Source organism: Pectinophora gossypiella, chromosome 9 (genome assembly GCF_024362695.1).
Source record: "Pectinophora gossypiella chromosome 9, ilPecGoss1.1, whole genome shotgun sequence".
NCBI lineage: Eukaryota > Metazoa > Arthropoda > Insecta > Lepidoptera > Gelechiidae > Pectinophora > Pectinophora gossypiella.
The window spans coordinates 6565206-6579294 of NC_065412.1; the positions used below are offsets into that span (position 1 = coordinate 6565206).

Consider the following 14089-nt stretch of genomic DNA (forward strand, 5'->3'; position numbering starts at 1 on the left):
TGGCCGGAAAAGTATACTTGACGCAAACTACAATATACAATCGTATATTGTAAAGAAAGCTTATTATGCGCTGCGTGTGGAATGGTTATTAATTTGATGCTGTATTTAACATAGGCTGATAAATAAACAGCGATGTCAAGGCACCAACCCTTGTAAGTAGTTCGCCGGATGCGTTGCTCACATGGGCTCCAGACGGGCAAAATGAAACGTGTGTGCTCAATCGTTCCCACAGAAGCGTAGCAAGGGGATCGATGTGTAAAAACTAGGCAGCGTTACACATCGTATTCAAGTGAATTTATTTACTTACTTGCGCGGCGGCGGCGACGAGCGCTCGGCGGTGGCAGGTGTTCCCCGCGAACCTGAACACTGAACTTGACTGGACGACATTTTACTCGCCTTTTGCTGTTAGCCAGTTTGTTTTATTTATCTTGACTAATGACAATATCCATCAGATCTCTTAAAATTATTATGCTCGCCACTTATTAAAATTAGAATCATAGAGCTCGCAATAAAGTGGCAATACCTTTGAAAAAATGTCTTGCGCAACTTACAAAATTCCACAGTAGTATAGTAAAGATTGATTGGTGAACTATTGTATATGAAATATATTTTATGTTGGTTGGAGTTACGTGAGCGGCAATGTTGGTTTCCTTAAAAGAGTTGTAAAGGACAGTTCTCAAATAAACGCATTGTTGGAGGTTGACCTTATTCGTTTAGTTCTCGTCTCAATACGACCAATGGAACGCTAGCAAATCAGTGAAGGTAACGCGTAGATCGCGTGCCTGGCGCGGCCATTCACCTGCCTGCCACTGCATCAGCCCACTAACTGGATGCTTAACAAGTTTTTAACAAACATAAGCTCTTTATATCGAGCGCTAATAATATCTGACATGAATTAATTCGATGCAAATGAAAGTAAGCTCACGTTAAATAATAGCTGCTAAAATGATATGACATTTTCTTTGTATACAAGTAGTGTAGGTAGACAAAAGGTCAAATCTTCATAGATTAATTAGTTCATTACGAACATGTTCAATGCTAGGTAATTCAAGTTTTTTAATCGACTAGTTGACTTAAATTATAATAATGCGGAACCTGTGCATTACAGATTTTTTAGCAGTTACTTAAAATTTTACATTCTCCACGAAAATAATGCTGGCGAAGATTATCCAAATTCCACCGTTACTGGAATTGAAACATCTGGCGATTGATATTTTAGCGAAACAATGACGTGGGTCTCTTAGAATCCTTTGATGGGCGGCGGGTAGGCTGAGAGTGTCCTTTATCGAGCGACCCCGACCCATATCAACCTCGTTCCCCTCACATGAATAAATAAAAGCTCAATTTGTAGCTCGCGCGTTTAACCGACGCATCGATATAAACACCGGCCATCTCAAATGAACCCCCATGTTTCCCTCGCGACTCCATTTTACGTTGCAAGACGGGAGTTTTTAACTTTAAAAGAGTTCAACTATTCTGGTCGTCAACGGGTTATGTAAAATCAATCGCGTTCAAAGTTGGCCGCTCTTGTTTGACTCTTTATTGAATTGCGTGGGGACAACACTTCGTCATAATTTATGTCCCTGAATAAGGCTATATAAAGTAATGAAAGTGAGATTAATGTGTAATTTACCTAATTTATGGACATTCCTAATAGGGATGCTCTATTCGTAGGGTTCAAATGTTATGCCTTTAATGATATTACAAAAATACAAACTCTTAGAATAATTTAAAGTTTTTCGCAGGTTGTGTAGCAAAATTGTTGGAACAAACGAAATACCGGCTTGTTGAAAATAAATCATTTAAGCTCGGAGGGGTGGAGAACAAGCCTTACACGAGTCAGAAGGGAAGTGTTTGACGCGATATCCAATTTCTCTGTTTACCCCGTACGGCTCATTTTGTTAAAAGGGGAATCGGTAGTGACGTGAGCCGTCTATGTTGCCAGAGGGTAAACAATTGAGCATGTTATAGTGCTTGTTATTCACCTGTTAACGAGGTTTTTGTTATTATTCGTTTAATTATGTACACAACTGTCACATCATAATCGTGAGTGAATCTTCTGTCATTCAAATTGTGTTGTTAACCATTTCTGGAAATACCAAAAAGCAATAAAAGCTAAACTGGACATTTCTATGTTTACAAGGGATGGTAAATGTGATGATAAAGGAGAGTAAAATTGGACAATTCAATGAATGAGGCAATGCGTGCAGTTGTTAGTAGCCTATGCATTTCAAGATGGTTGTATGGCTGTTCACAATGCAATACTTGTCTCTATGCTGCACTGAAGTACGATAGTGAATGTTGGGTACGGCAGAAGAAGCACGAAAGTTGGATTAATACCGTAGAAATGAGGAAGTTGTGTAAGACGTAGACCTAGAAGGACGTACATGACCAAATTGGAGATGTCCTCTGAAAAGGTTCAGTACGATCTACTCTGAACCGGCGTGCGTGTATGAAACAATTGATGAATGTGACGCAAGCAAGAGAAGTGTGTCAGGATCGAAGCAAATGGAATTCCATAGTCTCTGTTTACCCCGGTGGGAGATAGGCGTGAGTTCATGTATGTTTGTATGTACATTTCTGCTAATGTTTTAAAAAAAAGACCTGAAGATAAATGATGCAATGAAAAGGAAAACCAACCACAATTTTATACATTAAATAAACAAATGAACAGTAAATTGAGAAAACCACAAGTTTAAACTTGTAAGTGGTAGTTATTATAGTTTGTTGTAGGTCTGTGCAGTGAGTCACGCAGGGAAACCCTTCCGTGACTCAACTTGTTATCGGCCCCGTAACATCGGGGTTCACCCTTCATACTGATAATGTCGTTGTCACATTATTGACTTTAATGAATACGCAATATTGTCTTTTACAGTCTTACCTACTTATTATTATGTAACGTATTATACTTTCAAATTGATTTGACCGCTGTATTTACGTCGGTACGTTGGTTTCACTATTAATTCTACACTTCGGATAGATGTAATACAATTTCTCAATAGAACAAGCTCGTCATTTTGTATGGCAGCGCACGTTGGCTCGCTGCCAGAATATTTCACCCATTATACTGTGCTCCGCCTGCGATCACTAAGGAAATGAGATCAATCACTATAGGTAGCCGGACCAGTACTGGTGTCTACACATTCCCGTTTAGTATTAACATTGCACAGATACTGTGTAGTAGATTTATTGAGACGACGACCCTCCTGTTACTGACAACGTTTTGTGCTCTGTGGAACGTATTCAAGAAGCTATAGCTCGTAAGCTATAGCTTCTGTAGACGACGTAGGGTGAGACAATATTTTCAATAATATCTTAGCAAACGACATACTATATTAAAAGTATCAAGAGATTTTTCATTACATGGCTGTGAACAAGGATAAACTCGATAAAATGCCGCGCAGTTGATTAGTCACTTTTTCAAGGCTACATAGACTCGCAGTTTCTTTTTATGTGTTCTTGGAACAATATTTAGTGACACATGTTTCAAAACCTTTTGACTTACGATCTCGATTATTGCGAATAACGCCCGTGACTGTAAATAAATCCCTGTGAGGCAGGTTGACAGGTTACATCAACAATTCTTCGAAGTCTCGTGACGAAGGACTTGTCATCCCAAATTCCCCTTCTGTAATGCTCTCCCCTACTTATAACCCCGTCTAAATGGAGGCGCTTACCCAACTCACGACAGCGCTTGTAACTTGTTCCGAAATGCAAATTATTTCAATAAAATACATGTTAGCCATTGTTATTATGAAACCTGTTATATTTCTCATTGGTTCCATTTTCGTTCGAAGGTAATAAATAACTACTACTTTATTGAACTGCGGTAACAGGATAGTTACGTGGGCAAGGTGCGAAAGAGTTCGCGTGTTGAGTAATTATCGGCAGCTGACTGCGTGCACTGTGCTCCCCCAAACACTGCATGCGATTGCAAAAAGCGAATTTCACCGCGCACTCCCTCGACCCACCCCTCTGCACGGTCAAAGCCGCAGATTCCACACATGAATAAAAAAGCGAGTAAACAAAAATCTTTTTGCGGTCGCGGCTTACCTTTGCCAGGTCTACCAGACCGTGAACAATCACCGTGAATTATCATGTGGAGCGTTTATGAAAGAGGCTGTTTGTAAAGCGAATAAGAGGTGTAATAATGCCAGCAAGGCATGCTCTGTGCTGTCATCGTAAAACGGATTGTGTTGTTTGCAAATTGTTCTTAATAGCCCATTAAGGCATGTTGCGTGGATGCTATCTTACTTAAATGACACAGTCTGCTGTAAATGCATGACGAGTTTTAAGTCCACATCCTTGCAAAAAGCATCGTTGCAAAAATAATTATGTACGTTTCAAAAGCGTTCTAGTGTTATTCGAAAATCAAAGTTTTCATTTGTGATTCCTGGGTCGGCTTTGAACATTATTGAGATGCAACCACGTGAGGTAATGGGGTCTAGAAATTAAATATCGATTGACCGGGCCGCAGTCAGTTAGCCGCGTGATTAGACCGCCCGGCCTCCCCGCTCACGCTTGACTAGAAGCTTTTGCATCGTCCGCTTTACAGCAAATATATTTTCAATCGTTTACACGAATCACTGCCCCGCGCCCCGGCAGTCAGCGAACAGTTTATTTATTACCTACTGGCAGTCACTCTCATGTGCTTTAATTTACCCCGCGAGTAAACACTGCGTTGTACAACGTTGTGTCGGTATAATAACGTCGTTTCGCAATCGAAACCGACGAGTATGTTGGTATAGCAACCGCATGTTAACATGTGTGTATTCAATGTTAAGCTAAAGGGTAATATTATCAAATTGAAGGTTTGCCTCGAAGTGGGCAATTACTTTAAACTAATCAAGGTGTATTGTTGTTTCAGCCCTAGTGGTACGGCGCTAAGCACTTTGCCACAACTGAGGGAGTACCTGCAGACGGCGGGGACGTGTAAATGTGGGCTGCCTTGCCCCCTGCGACCGGAGATCACTTTCAACTTTGATCCTAAGGTAGGTAGTCGTAATTATTTTTTATTGTCTTAATTTTATTAGCGGGCAACAAGTTCCGCCAAGTGTCCGGTGCATTCCGCAAAGCAATTCATCGACGTAAAGGAATGTTTGTAGACTGTGGACGCGCCACTTTTTCTGCTCTGGGAACGATCCGATCGCAGCCGGTTGTGGAGCTGCGTAAAAACTTTTTACGTCTCGTTGACTGTCTCTCCAAGCGCAAATGTGTCATTTATATCCATTTGCGAATGTTTATAGCGCTATATCGACAAAAAGAGGAACCATTCTCAAGACAATATTGTTTACGAAAAACATATTTGTGAGTCGTAAGCCAACTTAATGTTGGTATTAATATTTATTCTATACAATTCATATGAGCATAATAAAATAATGAAGAAAAAAAAACATACATTTATTTCTCTTTAATCTTTACATTATGCCCAGTCTTGGCACATTTTCTTGGGCACGAAAAAGTTGAAGTTATAATAGAGTCCATTGCGAGATTTGAACCTGCGACTTTAGAATGCAAGGTGAGCGTTCGACCACCATTACCATTACCACTACACTAAGAACTACAAATAAGCAGACAAGAAAAAAAAAAACACTTAATTTTTTCGTCTTTTTCTGTGCAGTTATTGAGTATCTTACCTACTTACAAAAAGTTGTAGTCGCATTTTAAAGGACTTATTATTTAAGTAGCTTATGGTCGTAAGAACAACTGCCGTACGTACAAATATTACCTATCATTTTACATAGCTATTTTTAGATAGTTGCGTTGTTATAGAAACTCCTAGTAGGTATAAACTCATGGGTTAGCAATACACAATAGGATTCATTCTAGACTTAGTTTGCTAGTTATCCTATAAAATCGTAAGCACAAATGACTATGGCTTCGAATAATACCAGCTCACATCAAAGATATATTTATAAATTATGATGAATGTTGCAAAATGAACGAGTGAAGGGACTGACTGCACAGAAGCAAAGCCGCGACATTAATAATTGGCCCAATTACCACGTCGCAGCCACCTTGATACGTCGGCCGGACTATAAACGCGAGTTATTATAGCCCTCTGATTCCTGTCTACACTATTTACATTATACATTATTATATACTCTTCGGACAAATATTGGCAATGCATATTCTCCAACAAAAATACGAAATTCTGTGTCCTGTTGCAAAATTTTCCGTACCTGGAACTGCAACGTGTCTCAAAGGATACTAAAGGTGGCTGCAGGTTTGTGTTTGGACCTGGTATATCCATATGAATTAAAGAGTACCATATTGAAACACAAATTTTATAGACGTTAAATTAAATTGAACACAATATGAGAAAGGAGATCTAACTATTCGGTTCTTCAGTGTCTGTTATTACAAAAACTCTACAACTTGGAAAGTAATTATCGATTTTAAACATTATTTTCTTGGAATGTCGTAGTAAATCCCCGAACAAAACTTTGTGTCCAACAAAAATTTAATCTTGTCTCCATCGCTATATTGAGAAGCGCAAATATCCTTAGTTCCTTTTATAAATATCAACGCGACTCGGGAATATAACCGGGATTATTAGTTCGCCCACGCTTCAACCTTTAATGGACCATTCGTGGGCGAGACGTTTTGGTAATTGGAATAGGTAATCTTCGTGATAGCATTTTCCACATATATCGGAGTGAAACAGATAGCGGCAGTTTGTCAAATGCAAACAAAATTGTTGAAAATTGTTGGAATTTGCGGTATGTATCATCATAATTGGTTTTTCCATTGCTGCTGTTTGTGTTTGCAGTGATACAAATAGTTTTTCACGGCAAAACCGTAAGCATAATGGCTCAACTTGTGATACCTATATCTGTAAGATTTCCTTGTAGCAGAGATTATCATTTACTTGTCTAAGGGTGGTATTAATAAACTAATCTCAGCTTCGAGACTGCCCTCAAGATCATGTCAATGTGACAGTTCTTATATAAAAACATGGACTTGAGCATGATCTTGAGGGCAGTCTCAGCAGAAATTAGTTTATTAATACCACCTTTAATGATCTATTGATTAAGGTATGTTGTTGTAAGGCTTCGACTGTTAGGAACTCATTTATTTTGATTCACTCATATGGATTATTAAAGAGAGACTCATTATAGTTAAAGATTCATTTCAGAAATGTAAACGCTCGTGTCAGCATATTAAATTCTTATTAAGTCAATACAAGGTTCATGAGTCTAATGTGGGATGAGTGTTTGAGCGCGGTAAACATAACATACCTCTATTAATTAATGACTACCAACACGTGTATGAAATCTAATAATAACTCGGCAACTATTTTCCCGAGTTTACAAATAAAGGGATGGAGCATCGGCATCGGGCAGATCCGCGCCCCGTTCAAGACCTGCTAATTACGCCCAGACAGGGATGGATCTAGAACTGGATTCGGGTCCTTGAACTCAATGATTATTGAACTCAAACTACCACATCTGTTTCCTAAAATAGACTTAATTGAATTAGTATTATATTTAGCCTAGGTTTAAGTTGGTTTCCCTCAATTTTATTTACATGACGCTTATCTTCCTTGGCATAACCGTACCATGCCTTACAAAAGGCACATATTAAAAGCCAAGTTTTTTGAAGGGATTTTGTGAGAAAGATTATCCCTTCAGCCATTGAATCTAAATACGTGCCTGCAACCACGCTTATACGCGCACTCTTCCTAAGTTCGTTCAGGCGAGCGCCGGCTTTCAGTATTAATTATCTAACATAGCCCATAAATCAGTAATTGGATGTTAATAGTAAGTCGTCAATGCCATTTGGCGAAATACAAAGGATGTAAACCGGTATTGTTTGATGGCTGAACAATAATATTGTGCACGTTCTCACTGACAGAAGGAAAATTGAAGCTTGACTTAATTTGAATTTAATAAGGTGGTAATGTTTGTTAAATGTATATATGTAGTATGAAGACGTGCGTAGTTTACTAGGTGCTAATATCGCGATTTTGTTTTCGATTTGATCTATAGAATGTGTTATTTATTATAGTGCACACGGCGATGGGGCCACGTGTGCTCAATAACAGAGCAGTGTTGTGGCGGGCTGCGACCATCATTATATCTATTCAGACCACACTAGTATTGACTAACAAGTGGCTCGTTATGCTCCTCTAGTTTGTCCCACCAGTATTCTCACTGTGCAATTCGTCTGTTTACATATTCCACTGTTTGCGTAAGCACGTAATCTAAGCAGCTGGGTTACTGCACTCAGAATTTTAAAATTCAAGACCTTTGAATGTTCTCTAATCTGTAGTCATGTGACGTATAATCTTTTGATATATTGACTTGTTTCAAAATACCTCATATCTATTTCTAAACTCTCAATGGTTTATTTTTTAGACATGTGTGTAAAGGTTTAGTACGATTTATTCTGCACCGGCACGCGTAATTGAAACTATTGATGAATGTGGAGAAAACAAGAGATGTAGATCAGGCAAACAAATAGAATTCTATAATCTCTGCTTACCCCGATAGGAAATAGGCGTGAGTTTATGTATGTAAGTGTGTGAGTGTGCGCTAACATGCTGTTTGTCGCGATGTAAAGTCAAACCAAAGTACCGTGTCATTTATCCAATAAAGATGAGCTTTCCTCACCGTTGTGTGACGGACAAGTTAATTCTGTCAAAGCTTGCTGCGACCTCCTCGCCTCGCCTTTGTGTGTACTTGAAATGTACAAATTGCAGCGCGGCCCGTAGGGGGGAGGTCGGTGCACTCACCGCCGCCCCCCACACTCCCGCTCTCATCGATTCCTCTTTGTTCCGAGCATTCGTCTTGAGATGCACTCGACGAGATCTCGATTTCACATTCAGACGGAGCACTGAATCGATCCACTCGTATCTTTATCGTGCTATCGGTAATAGATGAGATTCCATAGACGTAGGTAACTAGTTCTTGAGCATCGTTGTGATTCGAATCGGGATAGAATCTTCAATGCTTAGTAGCATACTTTTTGATCCGCGCAACTGTAAGCGTTCTGTGTTGTGGTTGTAATGAAGTTGGAATGCTGCTTTTCGAAAATACTTCGTTTAATCAAATCCATGGCATTTTATACTTTATAACGAATCTGCACAAGAGCGTAGTAATCCGCTTTGTTTGCAATCGAGCGGAACCGAGCTCTAGCAGCGCTATTAGTTCTCAGATTAACTCCCACACATTGTACATACCATAATGTAATTCAGTTATCTCTGACAAATAACCATTCGCAGGAGTGTGTTTGTATTATTACCCTGCCATTCATTAGATGTTCTATTTTTAGAAGACTTGATTATAATTGTCGAGGAATTAATATAATTAGCTTTATTGTGTTGACGCATTGTTCTTATTTTATAAGACGAGTCTTGGTGTATTTTCACAAAATGCTTAGTAACGATTAACTTGCGGGCTGAATAAAGTCTACATTCGTTTCACGCTTGTGAGTGTTCATGTTTTTGGGTTTTCTTTCGACGTTACTTCTCTCTCGTGTGTTTGCAAAGAGTTGAAAAGCGCTTGTCATGGTGTTTGTTTATTTGACGTGAAATGTAGACAGGCTGCGGGCTTATCACGGCGCATAAAGGTTCCTATTCAATCTGATTTGTCAGAGAGATGTTAAGAGTGGTTGGTGAATATGAACATTGCCATTTATATCTAGCTATACTACTTATGCGAGTAAACTAAATCATGTAGGTAGAGATACAATTTTTCGGTAAACAGGTTTTGATATTTATTTCTTAATTTAAAATTGTGGATATGATGACAGACATATACCTATAGGTTGACACCTTACCATTGTAAGCTGATCTCTTATAGACTAAGTGATATAAAGAGGTTAGCCAAAGTAACATTATTATAAGTACCTCAATGAGATAATACATACAACAAATTAGTCAAAAGAAGCAACATGGTACCTACTTTTTTTTCTGTACAGGATTATTTACCGATATGCCTTCAATATCACTTCCTCAGTGATAAGCGGCTAATTACCATAAGCAGCATGGTACTTTGTTAGTTTCTATGTTCCGGACCACGCATAGAGCGTTGTCGTTTAATGGCAAGATATGCGCGTGTGCGCACCCACAGCATAGCTGACGAGCCTCTTGTGATTATCTCGTTACAATCTGGTTTATATGACAATTTTACTTGTATCGTCAATCATACAATGTTGATTTTTAAAGATGCCTTTACATTCTGCACAAAAGTAGTTGTGTCTGTATATAAAATAAATGCGAATTAAGAATAATATTAATTGTTTGAAGATAAAACAGATTGATAGATACTCATGTTATTTAGATATTTCATTTTTTGCACCAGTCTAGCTAGAAAATAATACCTTGTTTTATTGTAGTTAGCTTTATTGCATATTTTTTTTAACATGTATTGAATTCTAGAAAACTATGGCCATGAAATCTCATTTCGTTATTAAAGGCATTTCAATTCACATTTTATAAAAATAAAAATGTATCAATAATAATTATATTAAATATGAAAACGCTACTTCATATTACCCATTACACAAATTAAAACATGATCTCGTGTCAAACTTATCTTAATCAAAACTTTTTGTATACTAAAACAAGTTTTGCTCATTAAAGGTCATGAAAATACGTACAAGTTTTTATCGTCGTTTTTAAAGTCACAACACTAGATGTTATCTAAACATATCCTTACGATCTAGCATAATAATTATTCGCTAATAAAAAGTAGTAATATATTTGTCTCTAATACACCTACCTACTTAGATGGGATACAACAAAAAGTTGGAAATTCCTCGCAAGATAATTCTAAGTCATATTTTAAATCTTACGACTTTTTGTGTATATTAATGTGTTAAACGCGTGCTAAAATAGTTTTTGAAAGGTCTCTCGATATCAATCTTTGTATCTCATCAATAAAAAAGCCTCCAAATCTACGAAATGCGAGGTCAATAACCTGCCATATAAGTGCGAAAGTGTTTACATTCGCCCAACTTCAGTCATTTTCGGATTTTCCAGAATAAAAAATTGGTTGACATTTATTGAAGCATATGCGTTTCGTGGAGCGGTGTGTCGTGACAGACAATATAATCGTGTCGTTGTAACCGCCGTGATTCGTGAGGTAGAGGCGCCGAGACTCGCCCGCGGCCGCTTGGCGCTCCGGCTGGGGCCAGTCCGCCCGATACCATCGCAGCCACACTTTCAGCGGCTGCCAGGACATTTATAGACCATTAACTCACTATTTATGACCTACACTCCACTCTAGCCACACACGACTCACTAAACTCCCTATGAAATTTGCAAACTCACTATCAATACACGTCGTTAAACTTGTCAACAAAACAAGTAATATATTAACATTTAAAGCGCTTCAAATATTGGAGCTGATTGCTGATAATGAATTATGCGCGTATAAATCTTCGACGTTCACCAAATAGTGATTGTGTACGCAGATATTCGTGGCATTTAAAACATAATAGTTTTCATCGCGGCATAAAATGATCTCAATGTATAAAGGCTGGCGCGCAATGGAATCTTATTGTGTTGTCTTCTGCGGGAACAAAGAAACGTCTCTTCCGCGTGGCAACCCATTCAAGTGACATTTAAACGATCGATCGAGGTCGTGATCCCTGTATTCGGTGTTTTCTCCGCGTTTCGATCAACTTGAGTTTCGACTTTAATAATACCACTGTTTGTTTATTGATTCCGGATTGGCGGACGATATGTTTTCCGTGTCGAAAGTTGAAAGACGAGATTTTGTTTGAACAGGCTGTGTCGGACCATTTTAATTGTCTGAATATCTTACTGAACCGATAATAATTGAATAAAATGTACTAAATATGCTGCATTATTGTGTAAATATAGCTACACTATGTGGAATTATAAATAACATTGAGTAACGTATCTTGAGAAATTGTTAAAATAAAGTATGCATTCGAAAAGTTCAATAGATAGGCAGTTATAGCGAGGTAGTGTAAACAGACAGTCGGTTTCTAAACGCCGACTTTCCCACAGTGCGGTGAAAGTGGCGTCCGCGCAAGGCACTGCGTAACATTCCGATCCGATAGGAACCTTGTTTGGAACAACTAGAAATCTCAATATTATACGCATAAATTAAAACTCTCATAATCATCAACGTTATTCACATTTTGTTTGTATATCTATACATCATTCCTCGTTTTATAGCATGTACTAATAACGCCAATAACGTAATTATGGCTTTCAAAATTTCACACCATGTAGGTTGAGAAAGTACAATGAAAACACTTCGCCCACCGCACGTGTAAGTGTTAATTTCCTCGATACCTACGTATAATCGAATTTGCCGCCGGCGCCGAAGTTTTAAAGACATTATTTGTGGGCTTTATAATACGTATTCGGTCTAAAGGTGCAGTCTAGTCACGGCGGGTATGGCACGTGTGTCCACCAGGAGAGGGGTCGTTCCCACGCAATACGATATCTATTAACACGCCTGCATATGGCACAATACATGCATTCACCGACAGTTGCAAGCGACATGCTTCGCCGCTCCGATGGCGAGATACCTATACGTGGCCAACAACCGCCGCTGGCTTTTGTCTACAATCTACAAGCTATGTTTATTGGCCATTGTAAATCCCGAGATCAGCTCCCGATGTAGAATGGAGCTATATACAATGACAGTCTAAGGTGTTGTCCGATGAACACCACCGTTAGTCACTTTGACGGGTGTATTGTTCCTGGGTAACACCTTACTGTTTGTTTGGTTACGTCTCTATGTTGCAGCTTTCGGAGTAAGTGTAAACGTATACTCCGAAAACATGTTCTTGTCAAATACAGACGTACGTAACCATTGAAAGATATACATTGTATGCGTGCATGTTTTCTCAAAGGAAATTCCCCTAATGAACTGTAAAGATTTGTGTTACCAAACAGTAAACTAGTTGTGTGTGTGAAGTATACATCCCCTCGCCTTCTTTTAGTCAGGTCAAGGTCGTCAATGTTCAATACAAGTTTACACACGACCCTCACCCCAATCGGATAGTATTGCGCTGTTTGAAGAGACAAACATTACACCGCCTGAGCAAATAATGAATGTCCTATGGGCTTGACCACCGTTTAGCGATTAGATTATGTTTGTACCAAAATATTTACGCAGTAATGACAATCTCTTGCAAATGCCAGTTGATCATCTTGTACACTTTTAATTTACCTTTGAAATGTGCTACTTTAGAAATCTGTCTGCATTAATCTTGCTCTACTCAATAATATAAGTATAATTACGCAAGTACTACATACACATTCTCTCGCCCATAATCCCTGGTAGGAAGAGATTCATTTATGTTATTATGGTAAAAGTGGAGTCCCTAATCGAGGATATTCTTATATCCGTAATTATTAGGCAGTCCCTCCACGTTTTGTGTTGGTATTTGTTTCTATTCAGAGTTTGACCCAAATAAAGAGCCGAGGGGAACGTCAAATCTCTTTTACGACCACTTGCCTTTCAACAACATGATTAGAGCTCGTGATTTCACATCGTAGCTGACTTATGGTTTTGATACTTGCACCTCATCGCAATAAACGAAATTTATGGTTGCCAAAGATATAGAGGAGGTCGAGCGACGGTGTGTTGTATTCAAATTGCTGATACAATAAGTCGTGGCGCTCGAATGTAATTTATTAGTGGCACTACGAATGGAAGGCTACACCAAGTTGGGAATGCAGCGCGCCACCCCCTGGCTGGGGGATGGGAGGGGGCATTTGTACAGATACAGGCAAGTTTGGCAGCTGTAAATGTCCCCGTTAATTAGTGGCGAGCTACCGACGATCCGGCGACAAATTACGTGACATTCAGTTGCCGCACGCAAATAAAACGATAGAGTCGCGCCGCGTCGGCCCGGTGCGTGCCCCATCTATAAAGACGTTTATAGTATAGGCATCGTGTATCGATCCTAAACTCATTATTACGTTGCTATCGTTGAATAGTTACCTTCGTTTATTAACATTTGACCAACACGATAACAATCAGAGTTCATCTTAATGAAAGTCAATTAGTTGTGTGACATGATGGGCTTGCACAGCAATCCTCGCTTCAGTAACGAACAGAATGAATTATGCAGCAGAGCCGTAGAGGAGTGGAGC

General features: G+C 39.0%; 1 protein-coding gene across 3 annotated transcripts in view; it reads left to right on the top strand.

The window, feature by feature from the left end:
- The window catches only part of LOC126369485 (uncharacterized), a 36772-nt gene that overhangs the window by 6126 nt on the left and 16557 nt on the right, over positions 1-14089 (top strand). For all 3 annotated transcript variants that reach the window (XR_007566719.1, XM_050013918.1, XM_050013919.1), the window contains exon 2: positions 4868-4991. Coding sequence is in view for 2 of the 3 variants with exons in the window: in XM_050013918.1 (XP_049869875.1) it covers positions 4868-4991 (124 nt within the window). In the remaining variant the exon portion in view is untranslated. The remainder of the gene's footprint in view (positions 1-4867; positions 4992-14089) is intronic.